Raw genomic sequence first — 14,583 nt, 5'->3', positions numbered from 1 at the left:
TTATGAGTTAAATTCATGATGCTTTTAGATTTATGCTGAATATGCCATGATTTACATTTTCCTTCAAAGTAGTCTTTAAGGAGGCATCACGGGGAGACCTGCAGCCGAAGGGTGCCGGGATTGTCAGGTGAACTGGTTTTCACCTTTGGCATTTTTGATTCAGTAAGCTCAAAGCTTGTTCTCTTCGAAGTATACATTTTTTTGTTTTTTCATTTTTTTTACATACCAAGGCTTTTTAAAATTGTCATTTCAAACAGCACTGAATTTTACATTCCTTTGCATATCATGCGAAAGACTTGCTAATATACTTATTGCACAGGAAATAAAGTAGTAAAATAAATGAATCTGAGGAATATTGTTTTGTTTTATTTCTCTCTTCCCAAGGTCTTACTCTTATACTGGACACGTGTCTTGATTAGACACTCACGCCAGTATATTTTAAAGATTATTCTCCATTTGAAGAGGCACCTTTGAATTAAAAAAATGCAGTTCTATTTTAGTTTCTGGTGAATTTCTGAGCCTCTTCCGTCTGCACCTAAAAAAGCAGAAAAATAATATTGCTCATTGCACCATGGATTCTATCCACTTTCAGATGGAGCCCCTGCAGTACACTTTTCCTCCTGTAAATCTGGGACTGATGATACGTGTTTGATTGCATACTGTAGTGAGTTGTCACCTGTCCTTTCGTCTTGTGTCTCCGCTTAATACTGTTTTTGTGTATTCTTACTTTGGTCATCCTATTCAGTACTCATCTCTCTCTCTTTTCATTTTTATTTCCAAAACATTCTCGTATCCTCTTGGCTTTTTTTTTTTAACTTCCTTCTTTCTTTCTTTCTTTCTTTCTTTCTTTCTTTCTTTCTTTCTTTCTTTCCTTCCGTCCGTTCTTTCTTTCTTTCTTTCTTTCTTTCTTTCTTTCTTTCTTTCTTTCTTTCTTTCTTTCCTTTCTTTCCTCTCTCCCTCCCTCCCTCCCTCCCTCCCTTCTTTCTTTCTTTCTTTCACCTTTAGTAGCTGGTATCTCTTGATGTATATGGACTACTTTTCCTACTGATCTTAATTTTCTGAACTTTACTGGACCTATGCTATTTACTCTAGAATCCTGTGTGATAGGCTTCACTATCACACCTGTAGGAAAGAGTGGAGTTTGATCTGTCTCCTTGTGAGAAATACTCTCATGTTATAGAGCTTCCAAATCCATTAAACTTGGGAACTACTAGCAAGAGTTTTACACCTTGGCTTGAAATAAGTCCCTTAGCAACCTGGCATTGACTGAGAGTAACATTCAAAAGGGAAAGGAAGTACTACAACAGTGAGTACATTTTATTTGCCTTAAGAAAGAAAACTCATACAGTTTATTAAGAGTAGACATAATTGAAGAGGCTCTATTTAAGCAACTTAGACTACCATAAGAATACAAAAGCCATTAGTTTTTTCTGCAGACTCTTTTATGCCTAATCCATCTAGAGAACATTCTGAGAATATTAGTTCTGCTTTTTGGTTAAATACATTTGGAAAATGCTGGGTTAAAAAAATTAAGCATGCTTTTTTAAATTATGGGATCTCTTTGAGCCAATAACAGACTAATATGTATTTTATTTGATCTTGTTTTTCTCCATTTATATAGATCTTCTGTAATTTCCTTCATCAGTGCTTTGTAGTTAACCTGCAACCTTGCCAAAAAACACTTATTGGATCTATGAGCTTATGTTCATTTGCTTTGAGTGCTTTTTTTTTTTATTTATTTAGAAAATACTGTTGACCTTTCACATCAGTTGATACGTATTTTGATCTCTGAGAGAGGTACTGTGTATTGCTTCACAAACTTACTTGCTCATGGAACTTTTTTTTTTTTTTTTTTTTACTTGTTATAGAACCTGTTACAGAAAATCTATAGGAGATATTTTGGAAAACGTATTAGCTGTCTTGTTATTTTCTTTCTAGTTTTCAAATTTTCCCAGCTTTAGGATAGGGTGAAGATGTATCTTTAAATATATTGTTGCAGATATTCCAAACTTCTTATTAAGAACATATTATATTTCAGCGTTACAAATAGAGACTAACTATACAAATAGAGACTTACTATATATATAGTAAAAGGCAGTTTCTCGTCAAACATGTTCTCAGATTCTTAACCTTTCTGTGAATAAAGGACAGAATATATTCCTGAAATTTATGTGCTTATGCCATAAGTAATAGTGTTTTGTTACATAAAATTAAGATCTTATTTTACATATAATTATACATAACTCACTAGTCTTTTTATTTTAACTTAATTCTAATTCTGAAAACTTCTATGTATTCACTTGAAGAAATTGTCATTTGTGAAGACTACCTTTAGAGTTCTTATAATATTGCTGTCCTTCTCTGTAATTCTCAACTAATAACCCATATGATATTTACATGTTCCAGCAGTAAGGCATTTTTCGTCATTTATTTGGGTTTTGAATTTGTTATTCTCCAAAAAACTAGGCTAAGGCAAAATATGAACTCCCCCCTTTTTTTTGTTCTTGTTTTTGTTAAGATGACATTTCAAAAAGAAAGTGTCAAAGCATGTTAATTCCACTGGGTAAGTGAACATTCTTAAGTGAAGGAGATTCCTATAAGACCAAAAATTCTGTTTTGTTTCAACATTTATATTGCTAATTTACTAATAGCCTTGTGTGTTCTAAAACTTTTGAATAATAGTATTTTAATTAGTTAAAAGCTTGTTAAAAGCCTCCTGGAAAATAAGCAAGTTCATACTTAGCTGCTCTTGATCTCCTGTTCTTGTTTTCCGGGATACAACAGATAAGTGAGATGAATCGATAATCTTGGAGAGAATTCCACAGCTCACTTGAGTGAACTAGAGGGGGACATATTCTTATTTCAAGAAACTTACCCTTTCCAGACACTTATAATTATAAACAAGAGCAGAATTTATGATTGGCTAATAGCTAGTGAGAGTGCAAAAGAACTCTATAAATAAATGGTAGGTATATACTGTAAGTACCAGCTCTTTTAGAGCTTGAAGAGATTAGAATTTTAAGTGAGCACATGAACTGGCTTGATAACTAAAACAGTAGAAGGTCAGAAATTATGTTTTGGATGATTTATGTAGTCTTGGTGGTCACCTTTATTACTTAAAAGTCCTTTGTCAGACATTGGGCCCAAGCATAACAGTCTAATATGTTAGTTTTTCAATAGTCTTTGAATGCTTTTTGTAGCAAAGCTACTTTGGAAAATAGATTGCCCTATATACCCAAAAGATTAAAAGGATATAAGAGAAGTAGAAGATAGATTTCCTTCCTTGCAGAAACCACCTACTAAATATTAATAAGGCCTCCATCAGACTAGATGGTCCCAGTCTGGGAACCATTGTTAGAATGATTCTAGATTACAATTTTGTTATGCATGTTAAACAAATAGGATGGTGTGAAAGAAGCAAGTGGGGAAGGCTAACATTGACTTTTTAAAACTAGAACTAACTTTAAAGACTTTTTACTGGCATTTTTATCTTCTCTGAAGTATGCTTATTTTTTCCCAGATAATGTGATTAAAAAATTAGGGTAAGCCCTCTTGGTCATGCTTAACCAACAACTTACTATTTATATATTAGAAGTCAGTTTAATTCTGTTTCTTTCTGGTTCAAATTTTAAAATGTATGGGCTTGTGTTCTTTTTTTTAATGTTGGAAACCATTTTTGGTACTATTTAGTGAATGATTTAGGAGAATATAATGATCATTTTATCTTGAAGAGACTAATGTAAATAAAGCTTAGAATACTGTAGAAAAAATACACTTTTTTTTAATCTCATAAAGTCATTAAATAATATAAATATTATTAGGAATTCCCGACTTGACCATCAGTATGCAAAAGAATGTTAGAATTAATTAGATTTTTAAAATATGTAATTGAAGTCTTAAAGCAAAGGAAAAAGGGAGACATCAAAAGTATGAGTACTTACTCAAACTTTTTGGTTGACTCTAGGTAAACTTCTTTTTCCTCTTCTATTTTGTTCCTCTTCTGTCCTTTTCTTCTTCCTCCTTACCCAAACTCTTCCTCCTTGTCCTCTTCCTCTTTGGTTTTGTGCCAGAGTATTTGCCTTTTTTATTCATGTTAAAGGTTTCACGTGGCTTTTAACTATTAAGTTGGATATGTTCCATCTCAGATAAGACTGATTCTCAAATGAAGTCTGGTTAAATAGAGCATTTTTTTCAAGTTCAGAAAACCTTTAAAAGCTTTGGGAACAAACGAATTGATATCCTTGGTTGATCTTTTTATAAGCCCTGATTATAATCGATACTTAGCACCTACCCCTAATGATAAAAGTTCTCATAAATGCAAAGACTGTTAGAGACAGATGTACTGGAGCTGGGTACAAAAAGATCTCGAAGTGATAAAAAGTTGGTTAAATGCCCAGTTGATTTAAATTGTACCCTTGTATTCTTAGGAAATAAGAAAAGAAAAATTTCTCATTGAATATATTTAAAACTTATTTGAAATGTAAGTAATCAACATGAGAAATCAAAATACATAATTCCCTAAGAAAAATTAAGGAACTATTCAAGAAACTAGGTACTGGAAACTCTAAATTTTGTCATAGAAAATTAATTATAAAAGGCTACATTAAAGACATTTTAGATATAACTTAAAAAGATGAGATTTACATTTCAAGAAGAAGATACATTTTCCTGTTACTTTGTTGAAAATACTTGGCTTTAAAAAGACTGAATATTCTGTCCATTCTAATGATTATAATTGCTTTAATGAAAATAATCACTGAGGGAAGATGATTAAAATAGAAAAATGGCCATAGAATAGGGTTAGAAATAGATTTGATATCTGGGTTCTTAGTATTTTTCAAAATGATTTTTCTAATGGTATAATTTTAAAAGGTTTGACTGAAACTGCTAAACAAACTATTTCAAACAAACTGCTTTACCTAATTTCAATTATAAAAATAAACTTTACTTTCTGAAGTAAGAACTACTATACTTTGAGATTCCAGTAAATTTCACATCAGTGACAAAATACTGCCAAAATTACTTGTGACATCGTTTATTGCTTAGCGCCATTCCTGAGCCCAAGGCCGAGAACCATTTTCAGATTCTGTGTGCTGTCTCCTGAGAGAATGTGATGAAAAGAGGCCACTGCAAGGGTTACGTGTCTGCTCTGCTTGGCCACTAAAAGAAGGGGAGAGGGCAAGCCTGGTCTTGGGCAAATTACTTCCACCTCCCTTTTGCCCCTGCTTCAGCTCCAGGGGAGCTGCAAATGCACAGGAATAATCAGAAGACCTGGGTCGAGTCCCGGCTCTGCCACTTACTACCTAAGTGACTTGGGGTAAGTTACTTAATATATGTGGGTCTCAGTTTCAGTACAGGGTTGTTGTGAGGATTAAGTAACATGTTCAATGGAAATGTGCTTTGTAAACTCCCAAGGTATATAGAAACATACACTTTTATTATCGTAAGCTTGGCCTTCTTCCCTGCTCCTCTATAGTATAGTGTCCTCAGCTATATTATTTTTAAAGCAACCCAAAATGATTTAATCCCTTTTGCTTCTCCCTATGTCCTCTCCACATTGGAATTCGTATTCCTATCTTATGCATGCTTCAGAGTTAATTATTTTAAGAATATAAAACCAGTCTGGTTAAATTAATTTCACAGTGAAATGTGGATCACTGTTAACCCCTTCTTACCTTTCACACTCCTACCTTTCTCCTTTATTCTTCTCAGAATTATGTGCTTAGAAATGTCAAGAATCTAATGCATGAATGAATATTCAGACAGTGTTGGGGAGAAACGTTTTGATAGAGGGAAGTTCCTTAAATCCTATTACCATGAATTAGTAAGGTTGACTGGGAAAATGGAAATATGTTTGTGCCTCTAGTCCTTTCTCTGCGGGAAAGGAGATGGAGGGAGTTTGGGATTTTAAAGTTCTTCAGAAGTCTCTCACTGAAAACCTAGATCCTTAACTTGAGGTGTAATAGAAGAGAAAAGGGATTTAATAGCCATAACTCTCTAAGAGTTATATCTGATTGGGCCTCATCTTTGCTTCTCAGTAAAGTAAATTCTAGCCTACCCTCAACCAAACTATGTTTGTAATGCCTAGGATTTTTCTGGGTGCTCTCTATGTAGAGGCTGTGTGGAGCTAAGGAAGGAAAGAGAACTTGCCTTCTGGATCACATCTGGTTCCAGATCAAGGGATCTTTAATGAGGGCCTAAAAGAGCTTAAATCTCTACTTGGTCCAGCCCTCCCCATAATCTCAGAATGCTTGATCTGGTTATATGTAAATAATAACAGTAATAGCCACTTAACGTGAACTGCTTGCCATTAATGCCTAATTATCATGGAGCACAATAACAGTTAATCATGCCATGATTAGATTAACTTTCTTAAAGATTTTATTTATTTTATTTTATTTTTACAGCCTTGAACTTTTGACTTATGCTCAATATGGTTTCTTGCTGAAGTAGCAGTGTCATCTTTCATAACTAAAAATTAGAAATATTGAACTCTAGTAGTATTCAAGTGCAAATTGAAACAATTAACATACACAGTGTTAAATGTATGAGTTAATGGGAAAAAATTAGATAATGCTCATGCTGGTAAGGAGGCAGTGATGTGAGTACTCTTAAACATTGTTAACGGCAGTATAAATTGATGTAATCCTTCTGATTTTTTTCTAAGCCTAAAGGGTGTTTAAACCAATAATCCCACAGTTGTTAATCTCTCCTAGGGAAAGAGCAAAGGAAATAAGCTAATTACTGAAAAATAATCATTGCAGCGTTGTGATAATAATAAAAACTAGAAGTTACCTAAATGCCTAACAGTAAGAGAATGGCAAAACAAGTGATCTTCCACCTGCTGGATGAAATATTATACAGTTGTGATAAAAAGATCATTATGAAGGCTGTAATATAATGGGGAATATTTATGATGAGTGAATAAAGGCAAGTTATATTTTTGAATGAGAATATACTCAAGGTAATGGCTTAGTGTAGTAGAATTATGTACACTCTAAATGTGTGTATGCATACAGTTTTTTCAACTGTATAAACTTTCTGTAATTTTGTATTATGATTTTTTATTTGAAAAAGTAAAAGCAAGGAAATTAAATTAGCAAGAAGAAAGTGGACCATAATTAGGGAATTTTAGTCTTTAAAAATCCCTAAAATTTGCAAAAAGGATCTGAAAGTAATGAGAGTTTAAAAAGGAATGATAAACAGAACATCACCTTTTAATTTTAAATTTTGCCTTTTCCTTCAGTGAGGTTAATGGCAATGTAATTATGGCTTTTTCATGATAAAATACAGTGATCCTTAAACTTGTTCCTGTCTGTAATTAGGAGCAAATAGAGTTACTTCTACAAGTCTTATCACCTATTTTCCTTCTATCCATACAATCTACTCCACAATTCCTTGCAAAATTCCCCCTTAATTATACTGTTTCCAAAATGCTTACACACCTTCAGAATTCAATCTCTCCCAAGTGTTTTCAAATACAGAGCAAAATGTATTTTTCCGATGAAATGTTTCTTTAATCTGTACTTACTACCATTCATAATTTCAGGAATATGTTACTGTGTAGTTACAGTATTTTGTTTGACTCTGTCTCTGGATTAGCATTTGATATATTATTAAAATACTAAGTTAAAAAAGTGAATTTTTTATTTTGAAGTTTTCCTATTATCATTTCAAATATGTATCTGTCTATTCTATCAGTCTGTTTTTTGAGCACTTATTCTGTGGCTTTACCTCTCCACCCAGAACATTGGTGAGCACACTTACTTAGAATGGTTATGAGCTAGGCAATGGGAATGCACAGATGAGCAGTCCCTGCTCTCAAGGAGTCACAGACTAGCAGAGGAGCCCAACAAGATCACCGATAGCTGTTTATTATTAACAGAGCACAGAGTACTGAACTCAGTTAGGTACTGACTCATGGAAGAATCAAGGCCTTCCCTGACTATTCCTGTTATAAAAACATCAGTGTGCCATCACACAAATTCTCTATCCCCTTTGCCCTGTGTTATTTTCTGCATATCTCAGTCCTGCCTCCGACCCCTAAGTAAAGTCAGTGTGAGAACAGACACTTTGTCACAGCAAATAATTCAGCATTCAGAACAGTACTGGCAACATAAGGGACTCTCAGTAAATACTTGTTAACTCTGGATTAATGAAGTTTAATGTGAATCTTGAAAGTCATGAAAGGAACTTAGTCTGGGGAAAAAAGGGAGGAAAGTAAAAAAAATCAGGGAAATTCTAGAGAGTATGGCAGGGCAAGGTGTGTTGGCAACAGTACAGGTGGGTGTAGTAAATGTCAGTAGATGAGGTTGCAAAGGCAGATGGGGTCAAAGGCTGAAGAGTAGGGTTATGGTGAGAAGTTTGAATTTTATCCCTCAGAATAGGGACTATTGAAGACTTTTAGGGAGGAGAGTGTCATATTCATTTCTCCTATGAAAAACTTCTTTAATCTGTACTTACCTACCACTCGTGTGATCTTTGATTTAAGAGGGTATTGCCCTAGTTATAGAAAATGGGTTTCAGTGAAAGCAGAGAGCAGGGAGACCAGTTATTGCAATAGTTAAGGCAAGAGGTTGAGATCTTGGAATCATCAGAATGTAGGCAAAAGTAAAGAGTATGGGTGAGATTGCCTAGAGAAAGTGTGCAAAAAAAGAAAGACAAGGACAAAGGGGTCAGACTTCTGGAGGATTAGTTAAGGGGTGAGTAGAGGCATTGAGAAGGTCTGGCCAGGGAGGACAGGGGTTTAGGCAATAGGGATGACCACTGAATTCATGATATACAATGCTGGGAACATCAGTGAAGACTACCACAAAGTTCCTAGTGGATTTGGCAATCAGTAGGTGACTGGTAGAATGCATTTCCAGTGGAATGCTGCAGGACTATCACAACTTAGGGTTTCTTGAGAATGGGATAAAAGAAAATGAAGTGTAGGCCACTTTTAAGATGTTGGTTGTAAAGAAAAAGAGCAAAGATGAGAATAAAGAGTAAAGGAGCTCAAGGGAAATTCCCAAGCATGTTTACATCAAAGGCACAGTGAAGCAAAGAAGGAAGGAGAGCTTGTAAAAATGAGAGTAAAGATTTCTAAAAATTCAGGCCATGGTAAGAAAGTGGGGCACAATAACATGTGATTTCAGTTATATTGAGGAACACTATAGAAAGGAGGAGAAAGAAGTAAATAAAGATGTGAGTGAAGTTAAGTTGTTGGGTTTCAGGAAAGGAAGCTGAATAACTCTAATGAACTCTCTTCTCTGAAGAGACCTGAAATGGAATCAGGTCATCAGTTGAAAGTAATGAGGTCAAGAATAGGAGAAGAATTTTGAAGAGCACGGTAAAGATTTAGAAAATGCCCAGGAACATGACAGAGGGAGTTGACCAAGAATGTATTTTCACAGCAGAAATTTTCAACCCTTAGTAAAAATCACGTGTACAGCACTGCAACACTTCATTCTCTGTCTCTAGTCTTTTAGTAGCTACGAGACAAGTTTAAGTGGATATACAAATGAGAAGAACTTTCCATGTTTATTAAGCAGAAACTAACAGTTTACCCCTGGCCAGTTTTCAGTAGAGGTTTTCACTAGGAATCTGATATTTGAAAGTCTGCATAAACATAATGACTATATTATTGCCCTGTGACCTCAGCAAAATTTAGTATTGGAAAGTGCACTGTGAAGCTTATACCTAAACCATTAACGCTAATATAATCCTAGGAGTTTTAACAAAGTTTCAGGACTTCTTGAGCTCATCTTGATGCCAGGTGGTGATATATTAAATAGATAAAAATGTTAATTAGGTACTTGAACATTCTAAGACATCGTGTGCGTGTGTGTGTGTATGTGTGTGTGTGTGTACTCATGAGAGCACATGAAAGATACTGGAGTTTTAAAAGGTGTGATAGTTACTATATTGTTCATTTAGAGAATAAAATAAGGTAGGAAATTTTTTTTAAAAACCTGTTTAACCTCATGAGACCTCATCTTTTCCATTGACCTGTCCATTTATTTTTTACCCTTTCATGGAGAGAGATTTTCCTAACAGGAACACAATTTTAAATGAGGAATTTTTTTTTAATGCTCATCACAGTTTTTGTATGACAGTTATAAAGAGCTGGCCCTTACTAGCTATGGAAGTATAAAACAAAATCCAAATAAAACTAGCTAATCCATGGGGCGCCTGGGTGGCTTAGTCGGTTAAGCGTCCGACTTTCGCTTAGGTCATGATCTCGCGGTTCATGGGTTCGAGCCCCACGTCGGGCTCTGTGCTGACTGCCAGCTCAGAGCCTGGAGCCTGTTTCAGAGTCTGTATCTCCCTCTCTCTCTGACCCTCCCCTGCTCACGCTGTCTCTCTCTCTCTCTCCTAGAAATAAATAAAACATTAAAAAAAAAATTAAAAAAAAATCTATATAAAAAAAAAAAACTAGCTAATCCATGTTAAGAACATATGCTCTCCACAATCTTAGAGTTAACTTATAAACTACCATGGAATACTCTTGGCACTGAAGGGAATGGCCCGTCATGGACATACCACACTACGCTATTGATCAAGTTTCTAAAAAGAGCCCAACTAACTTCTAGTCTCTCACTGAGAGCAGAGAGAACTTAGAAAAATAGTCTGTCTCAAGTTTATGATGCTGAATGTGATAAACACTCAAACAGAGAAGCATAATATTATAAGATGTATCAAATTTTGAAATCTATTAAATAAGGAACATCCCTTAATTTAAAAAAATTAAAGTTCTTAGGTAAAGTTAAAACCTCGACAGTTAAGTATACAACAGAATTATTTGTGTTAATCTAAGCCCCTGAGGATAAATATCTTGGAATATGTAATAATTTGTATTGGTACATTTTATTGCTTTGTTAAATTTTCTTCTCAGTAGTCATGTTCTCAGGAGTGTTAATGCTCCTTGTCTATAGATTCAAGATGGGGAACATTAACTTGGATGAATTTTCTAAAGACAATTACTATATTTGGTCGGCTGGTAGGATTTGTCCCAGTAAAGAAGATTGCCCCTGGGTTCCTTTCTTCATTGGAAGAAAAATGAGCATGTTGCTAATTGACCAGATACTCAGCCTCTTATTTATATTTGACATTGGTTATTAACACCAATAATTGTAAGAATCACTTTGGAAATGTAAACTGTCACCTGGAGGCTCAGTTAGGATTGTGTGTTAGGTTTTCAACTTCTATAATTCACTAGGATAATATAGTCAAATTGCTTGGCTTGAACCAGTGAAAGAAAAACCGTTTATCTTTTATGCAGCATTATAAAGAATAGAATTTTACATTTGTGAAGTATTAACACTTATTGAACACTTAATTTTGACGAGAAATGAGTCTAAGCTCTTTATTTACATTAATTCATGTAAAGTATAGTAGCTGTTTATGGAGAGTGTAACCACTTCACGGTCTTTTGTTCTCTCAATTGAGTCCTTCAGAGTAGATAGCATTATAGATAATTTTTTTTACAGGAAGAACTGTAGCACCTAAATATCATTATATCTACTTTATTTTATTAATTTCACGATGTGCTTAAAATGCAACTTAGATGGAAAGCACCTGATTTTGATCTTTTTGTATAAACTTCAGAGAGTTTAATGTGATCAATCTAATTCTCTTGTTCAGCCTCCGCATCTCCTGGGATGTGTGGAAAGAGCCACATGACCTGGGCAAGATAAATCATCTTTTTTAACCTCAGTTTTGCTTTCTCTTCTGAAGCAATAAAAATAATGCAATTTGATAGGGTTGATGTAAGAATCATAGTAGCTCCTCAATGAATATTTTTTTCAGTCATTGAATGATTGAAATGCCTCGCACATAGGTTTTTAATCACTGTTGATTCCATTTCTTTAGTTTTCCCTCAAGGCTTTGGAAAGAGCAGCTTTCCTCACTGCCCATCTCTTTAAAGTGACTTTTGTTGATCCTAGATTGCAACATCAGCAGCTACTGATTGGAACTTTCAAATCAGGAGTTGGGTGTCCATCCCAAATTATCCCTCTTCGAAGGAAACCCAGACTGCTTCTCTGTACCACCTTTTTCTTCAAATTAATTCCTTTTCTTTTACACTTCTTTTTAAAATGTTCTTTTCTATTAGAATGTTACTAGTGTAATGAACTTCTGCATTAGGATGTTTAAAATGCAATCCTAATATAATAATCCACAAATCTTTTAAAAGTGAGCTAGTTTTTCCCACAGAAATAAAAGAGCTGAGTTCCTTTAAGTGAATAGTATTGCCTGCAAAGCTATAAAATTTCCATCATTTTCTTTATGCAAAACCATTTTCCTTCACACTTTTGAAGTCTGATGTTTGTAATAGCCTTCATAAGTTGGCAACTCTGACACAAAGCAGCTCAGCCCATCCTGCTGTCAGGATTCTTGTCAGAACCAGGGATTGCATAAATTAGTGTTTAACCCTGGACAGGCTTTTTCTCATTTCAGTTCAGCTTTTAAAAGACTGTCATGTCCTTATTCATATATCATGAAAGTGAAATTTTACTACCATCATATACTGTACACTTTCAGAGTTTATAAACTGTTAAGAGTACCATAAACCTTCCTAGTCTTACTGATACTTTGTTGAGCCTTAAGTAGTAATTCTCAGTTTTACAAATTTTTGTACAATAATGACATCATAACTAATTGTCTACTATCCTTTTCTTCTAGTCAAGAGGATCTATTTGCCTTTTTACTTTAATAAGCAGCTTACATCTGTGGGCAGGGGATGGGAGAGAGAAGAGAGGAGTCTTAAGTTGTGTAAAGGAATATGCTTTAAAGAATCTTATGGATGAATTTAGAGTTTTTAAAAAGTGGATTGTTTTACCTTGACTCTTTTCAGAGAGGTACATATTAACTACTGTTGAGAAACCTAAGAAAATTTTTTGACTCTGTTATACTTCCTAATTTGTCCTTGCTGTCATTGTTCCACCATGGCTCTATGGACAAGGAAAAATAGCTTCATTCTCGAACAAGAACAAAACACATATTTAATAAGAACAAACATTATGTTTTTCCTTTGTACAAGATGCTGAACAAATTACTCTTAAGAGTATATTATCTGTTGAACATCTAAAACAGGATTCCTGAATTTCAGTAAACTAGAAATAGTATTATTACAGGAAAATATAATATGTGTAATAGGCTTGATTAAATCAGGTGATATGCTGTCTAATTTTCCTTTACCTAAGTTGACAGAGGTAAGTTTCTCTCCCTTATTATTCTTAGAGAAAATTTTTGTGATACCTTTCTCTTTCTTCACCCATCTAACCGTCAAAAATGATTGAGAAGGTCTCCTAAACTTGAAAAGAGAATGATGTTTTTAAAGCTAATTCCTCATATACTGAACATTTTGAAATCTCAATGGGAGGAAAAGAAATCCATAAATTTAAGCATACTGAGAATACGGATAATATTTAGTTAACAGCAAGATGATATGTTATTTCTCTACTACCTTATTGAAGTAAAGGGGAATAAATGGTTGAGAATGTGAAGGTTGCAGTCCTTCTGTTCAAAACTTAGTTATAATTGGAACACTTACACACCAGGCACCATGTATAACTCTTGAGCTGCATTAACCAATTTAATATCTATAGGAACCCTATGAAATAATTATTAGCATTCCCATTTTACATGCAAGGAAAGCTACAAATATAGGTTAAGAGTCATGAAGTAACTTGCCTAAATTCTTCGATCTAGTAAGTTGCAAAGCTGATATTCAGGTTTCAGATTCACTGACACCATCACAGATGATGCTACATTTTACCTGTAAATGATACCAAACTACTTGAGGATTTTTGTGGGAGTTTAGTGAAATAGTGTATGTAAAAATATTCAGCATTGCAATAAATGTGTACTTCAAAATGTGATACATTGTTTTGATTAAGGTATCTTTCAAACAGCTTATTCAACCTTAACTCTCATGAATTTAGAGAATTTTGAATAGAAAAGTGAAGATGTATGTGGGTAGAAGTATCAACTAGAAAGTATTTTACATAGGGCAGAAAAAATCAACCTATTCCTTTCACTTACTATTGTATTGCTAAGAGAATTTAATATCAAACTGAGACTCTCTTTTCATCTTCTAAATGTCCCTGGAATCTAGTTCTAGGATTATACTACATTTTAGCCATCTGTTTAGATCTTACCCTTTTACGCAGCAGTCCTAATTTTCACTATGCAAAAGAAAGAGGGAGAAAGAGAGGAAGATAGGAAGGAAGGAAGGATCACTAAAATGACTTGTCAGAGAAACTAACTTAATATTATATATTCAGAATACACCAATGATAATACTATTCCAAAATAATAGTGTCTGTATGGATTTCAACCGCAGTAAAATTTGAGACTTTATATTGGGGAAAGAATTATTTTCAAATACAGAATGGTATAGACCTACGAATAGGTTATAGGGACTCTGCTTGTTGACAAGCACAATATGAACAAATAGTGATTGAGCAACTGCCAAAAACATTAAAGCAAGGCTAGATTGCACTAATAGATTTATATAGAGTTTGTTCATTATGGGAAATAATCGTATTATGTTCCACACAGACCCTACATGGAATATTATTCTGAAAACTGGATTCTAAA

The 14,583-nt window shown here is 34.1% G+C and overlaps 1 protein-coding gene across 6 annotated transcripts in view; it reads left to right on the top strand.

Moving 5' to 3' along the window:
* Positions 1 to 14,583, top strand: part of TDRD3 (tudor domain containing 3) — a 165,092-nt gene that overhangs the window by 135,597 nt on the left and 14,912 nt on the right. For 4 of the 6 annotated variants that reach the window (XM_039247278.1, XM_039247280.1, XM_039247284.1 and 1 more), the window contains exon 13: positions 5,232 to 5,317. The exons of the other annotated variants lie outside the window; for them this stretch is intronic. In XM_039247278.1, the coding sequence (XP_039103209.1) occupies positions 5,232 to 5,317 (86 nt within the window). The remainder of the gene's footprint in view (positions 1 to 5,231; positions 5,318 to 14,583) is intronic. 6 annotated transcript variants of the gene reach the window in all.

Source organism: Hyaena hyaena, unplaced genomic scaffold (assembly GCF_003009895.1).
Source record: "Hyaena hyaena isolate Hyena2069 unplaced genomic scaffold, ASM300989v1 scaffold_293, whole genome shotgun sequence".
In the NCBI taxonomy this organism is placed as follows: domain Eukaryota; kingdom Metazoa; phylum Chordata; class Mammalia; order Carnivora; family Hyaenidae; genus Hyaena; species Hyaena hyaena.
This window is presented reverse-complemented; position numbering and strand designations above follow the sequence as displayed.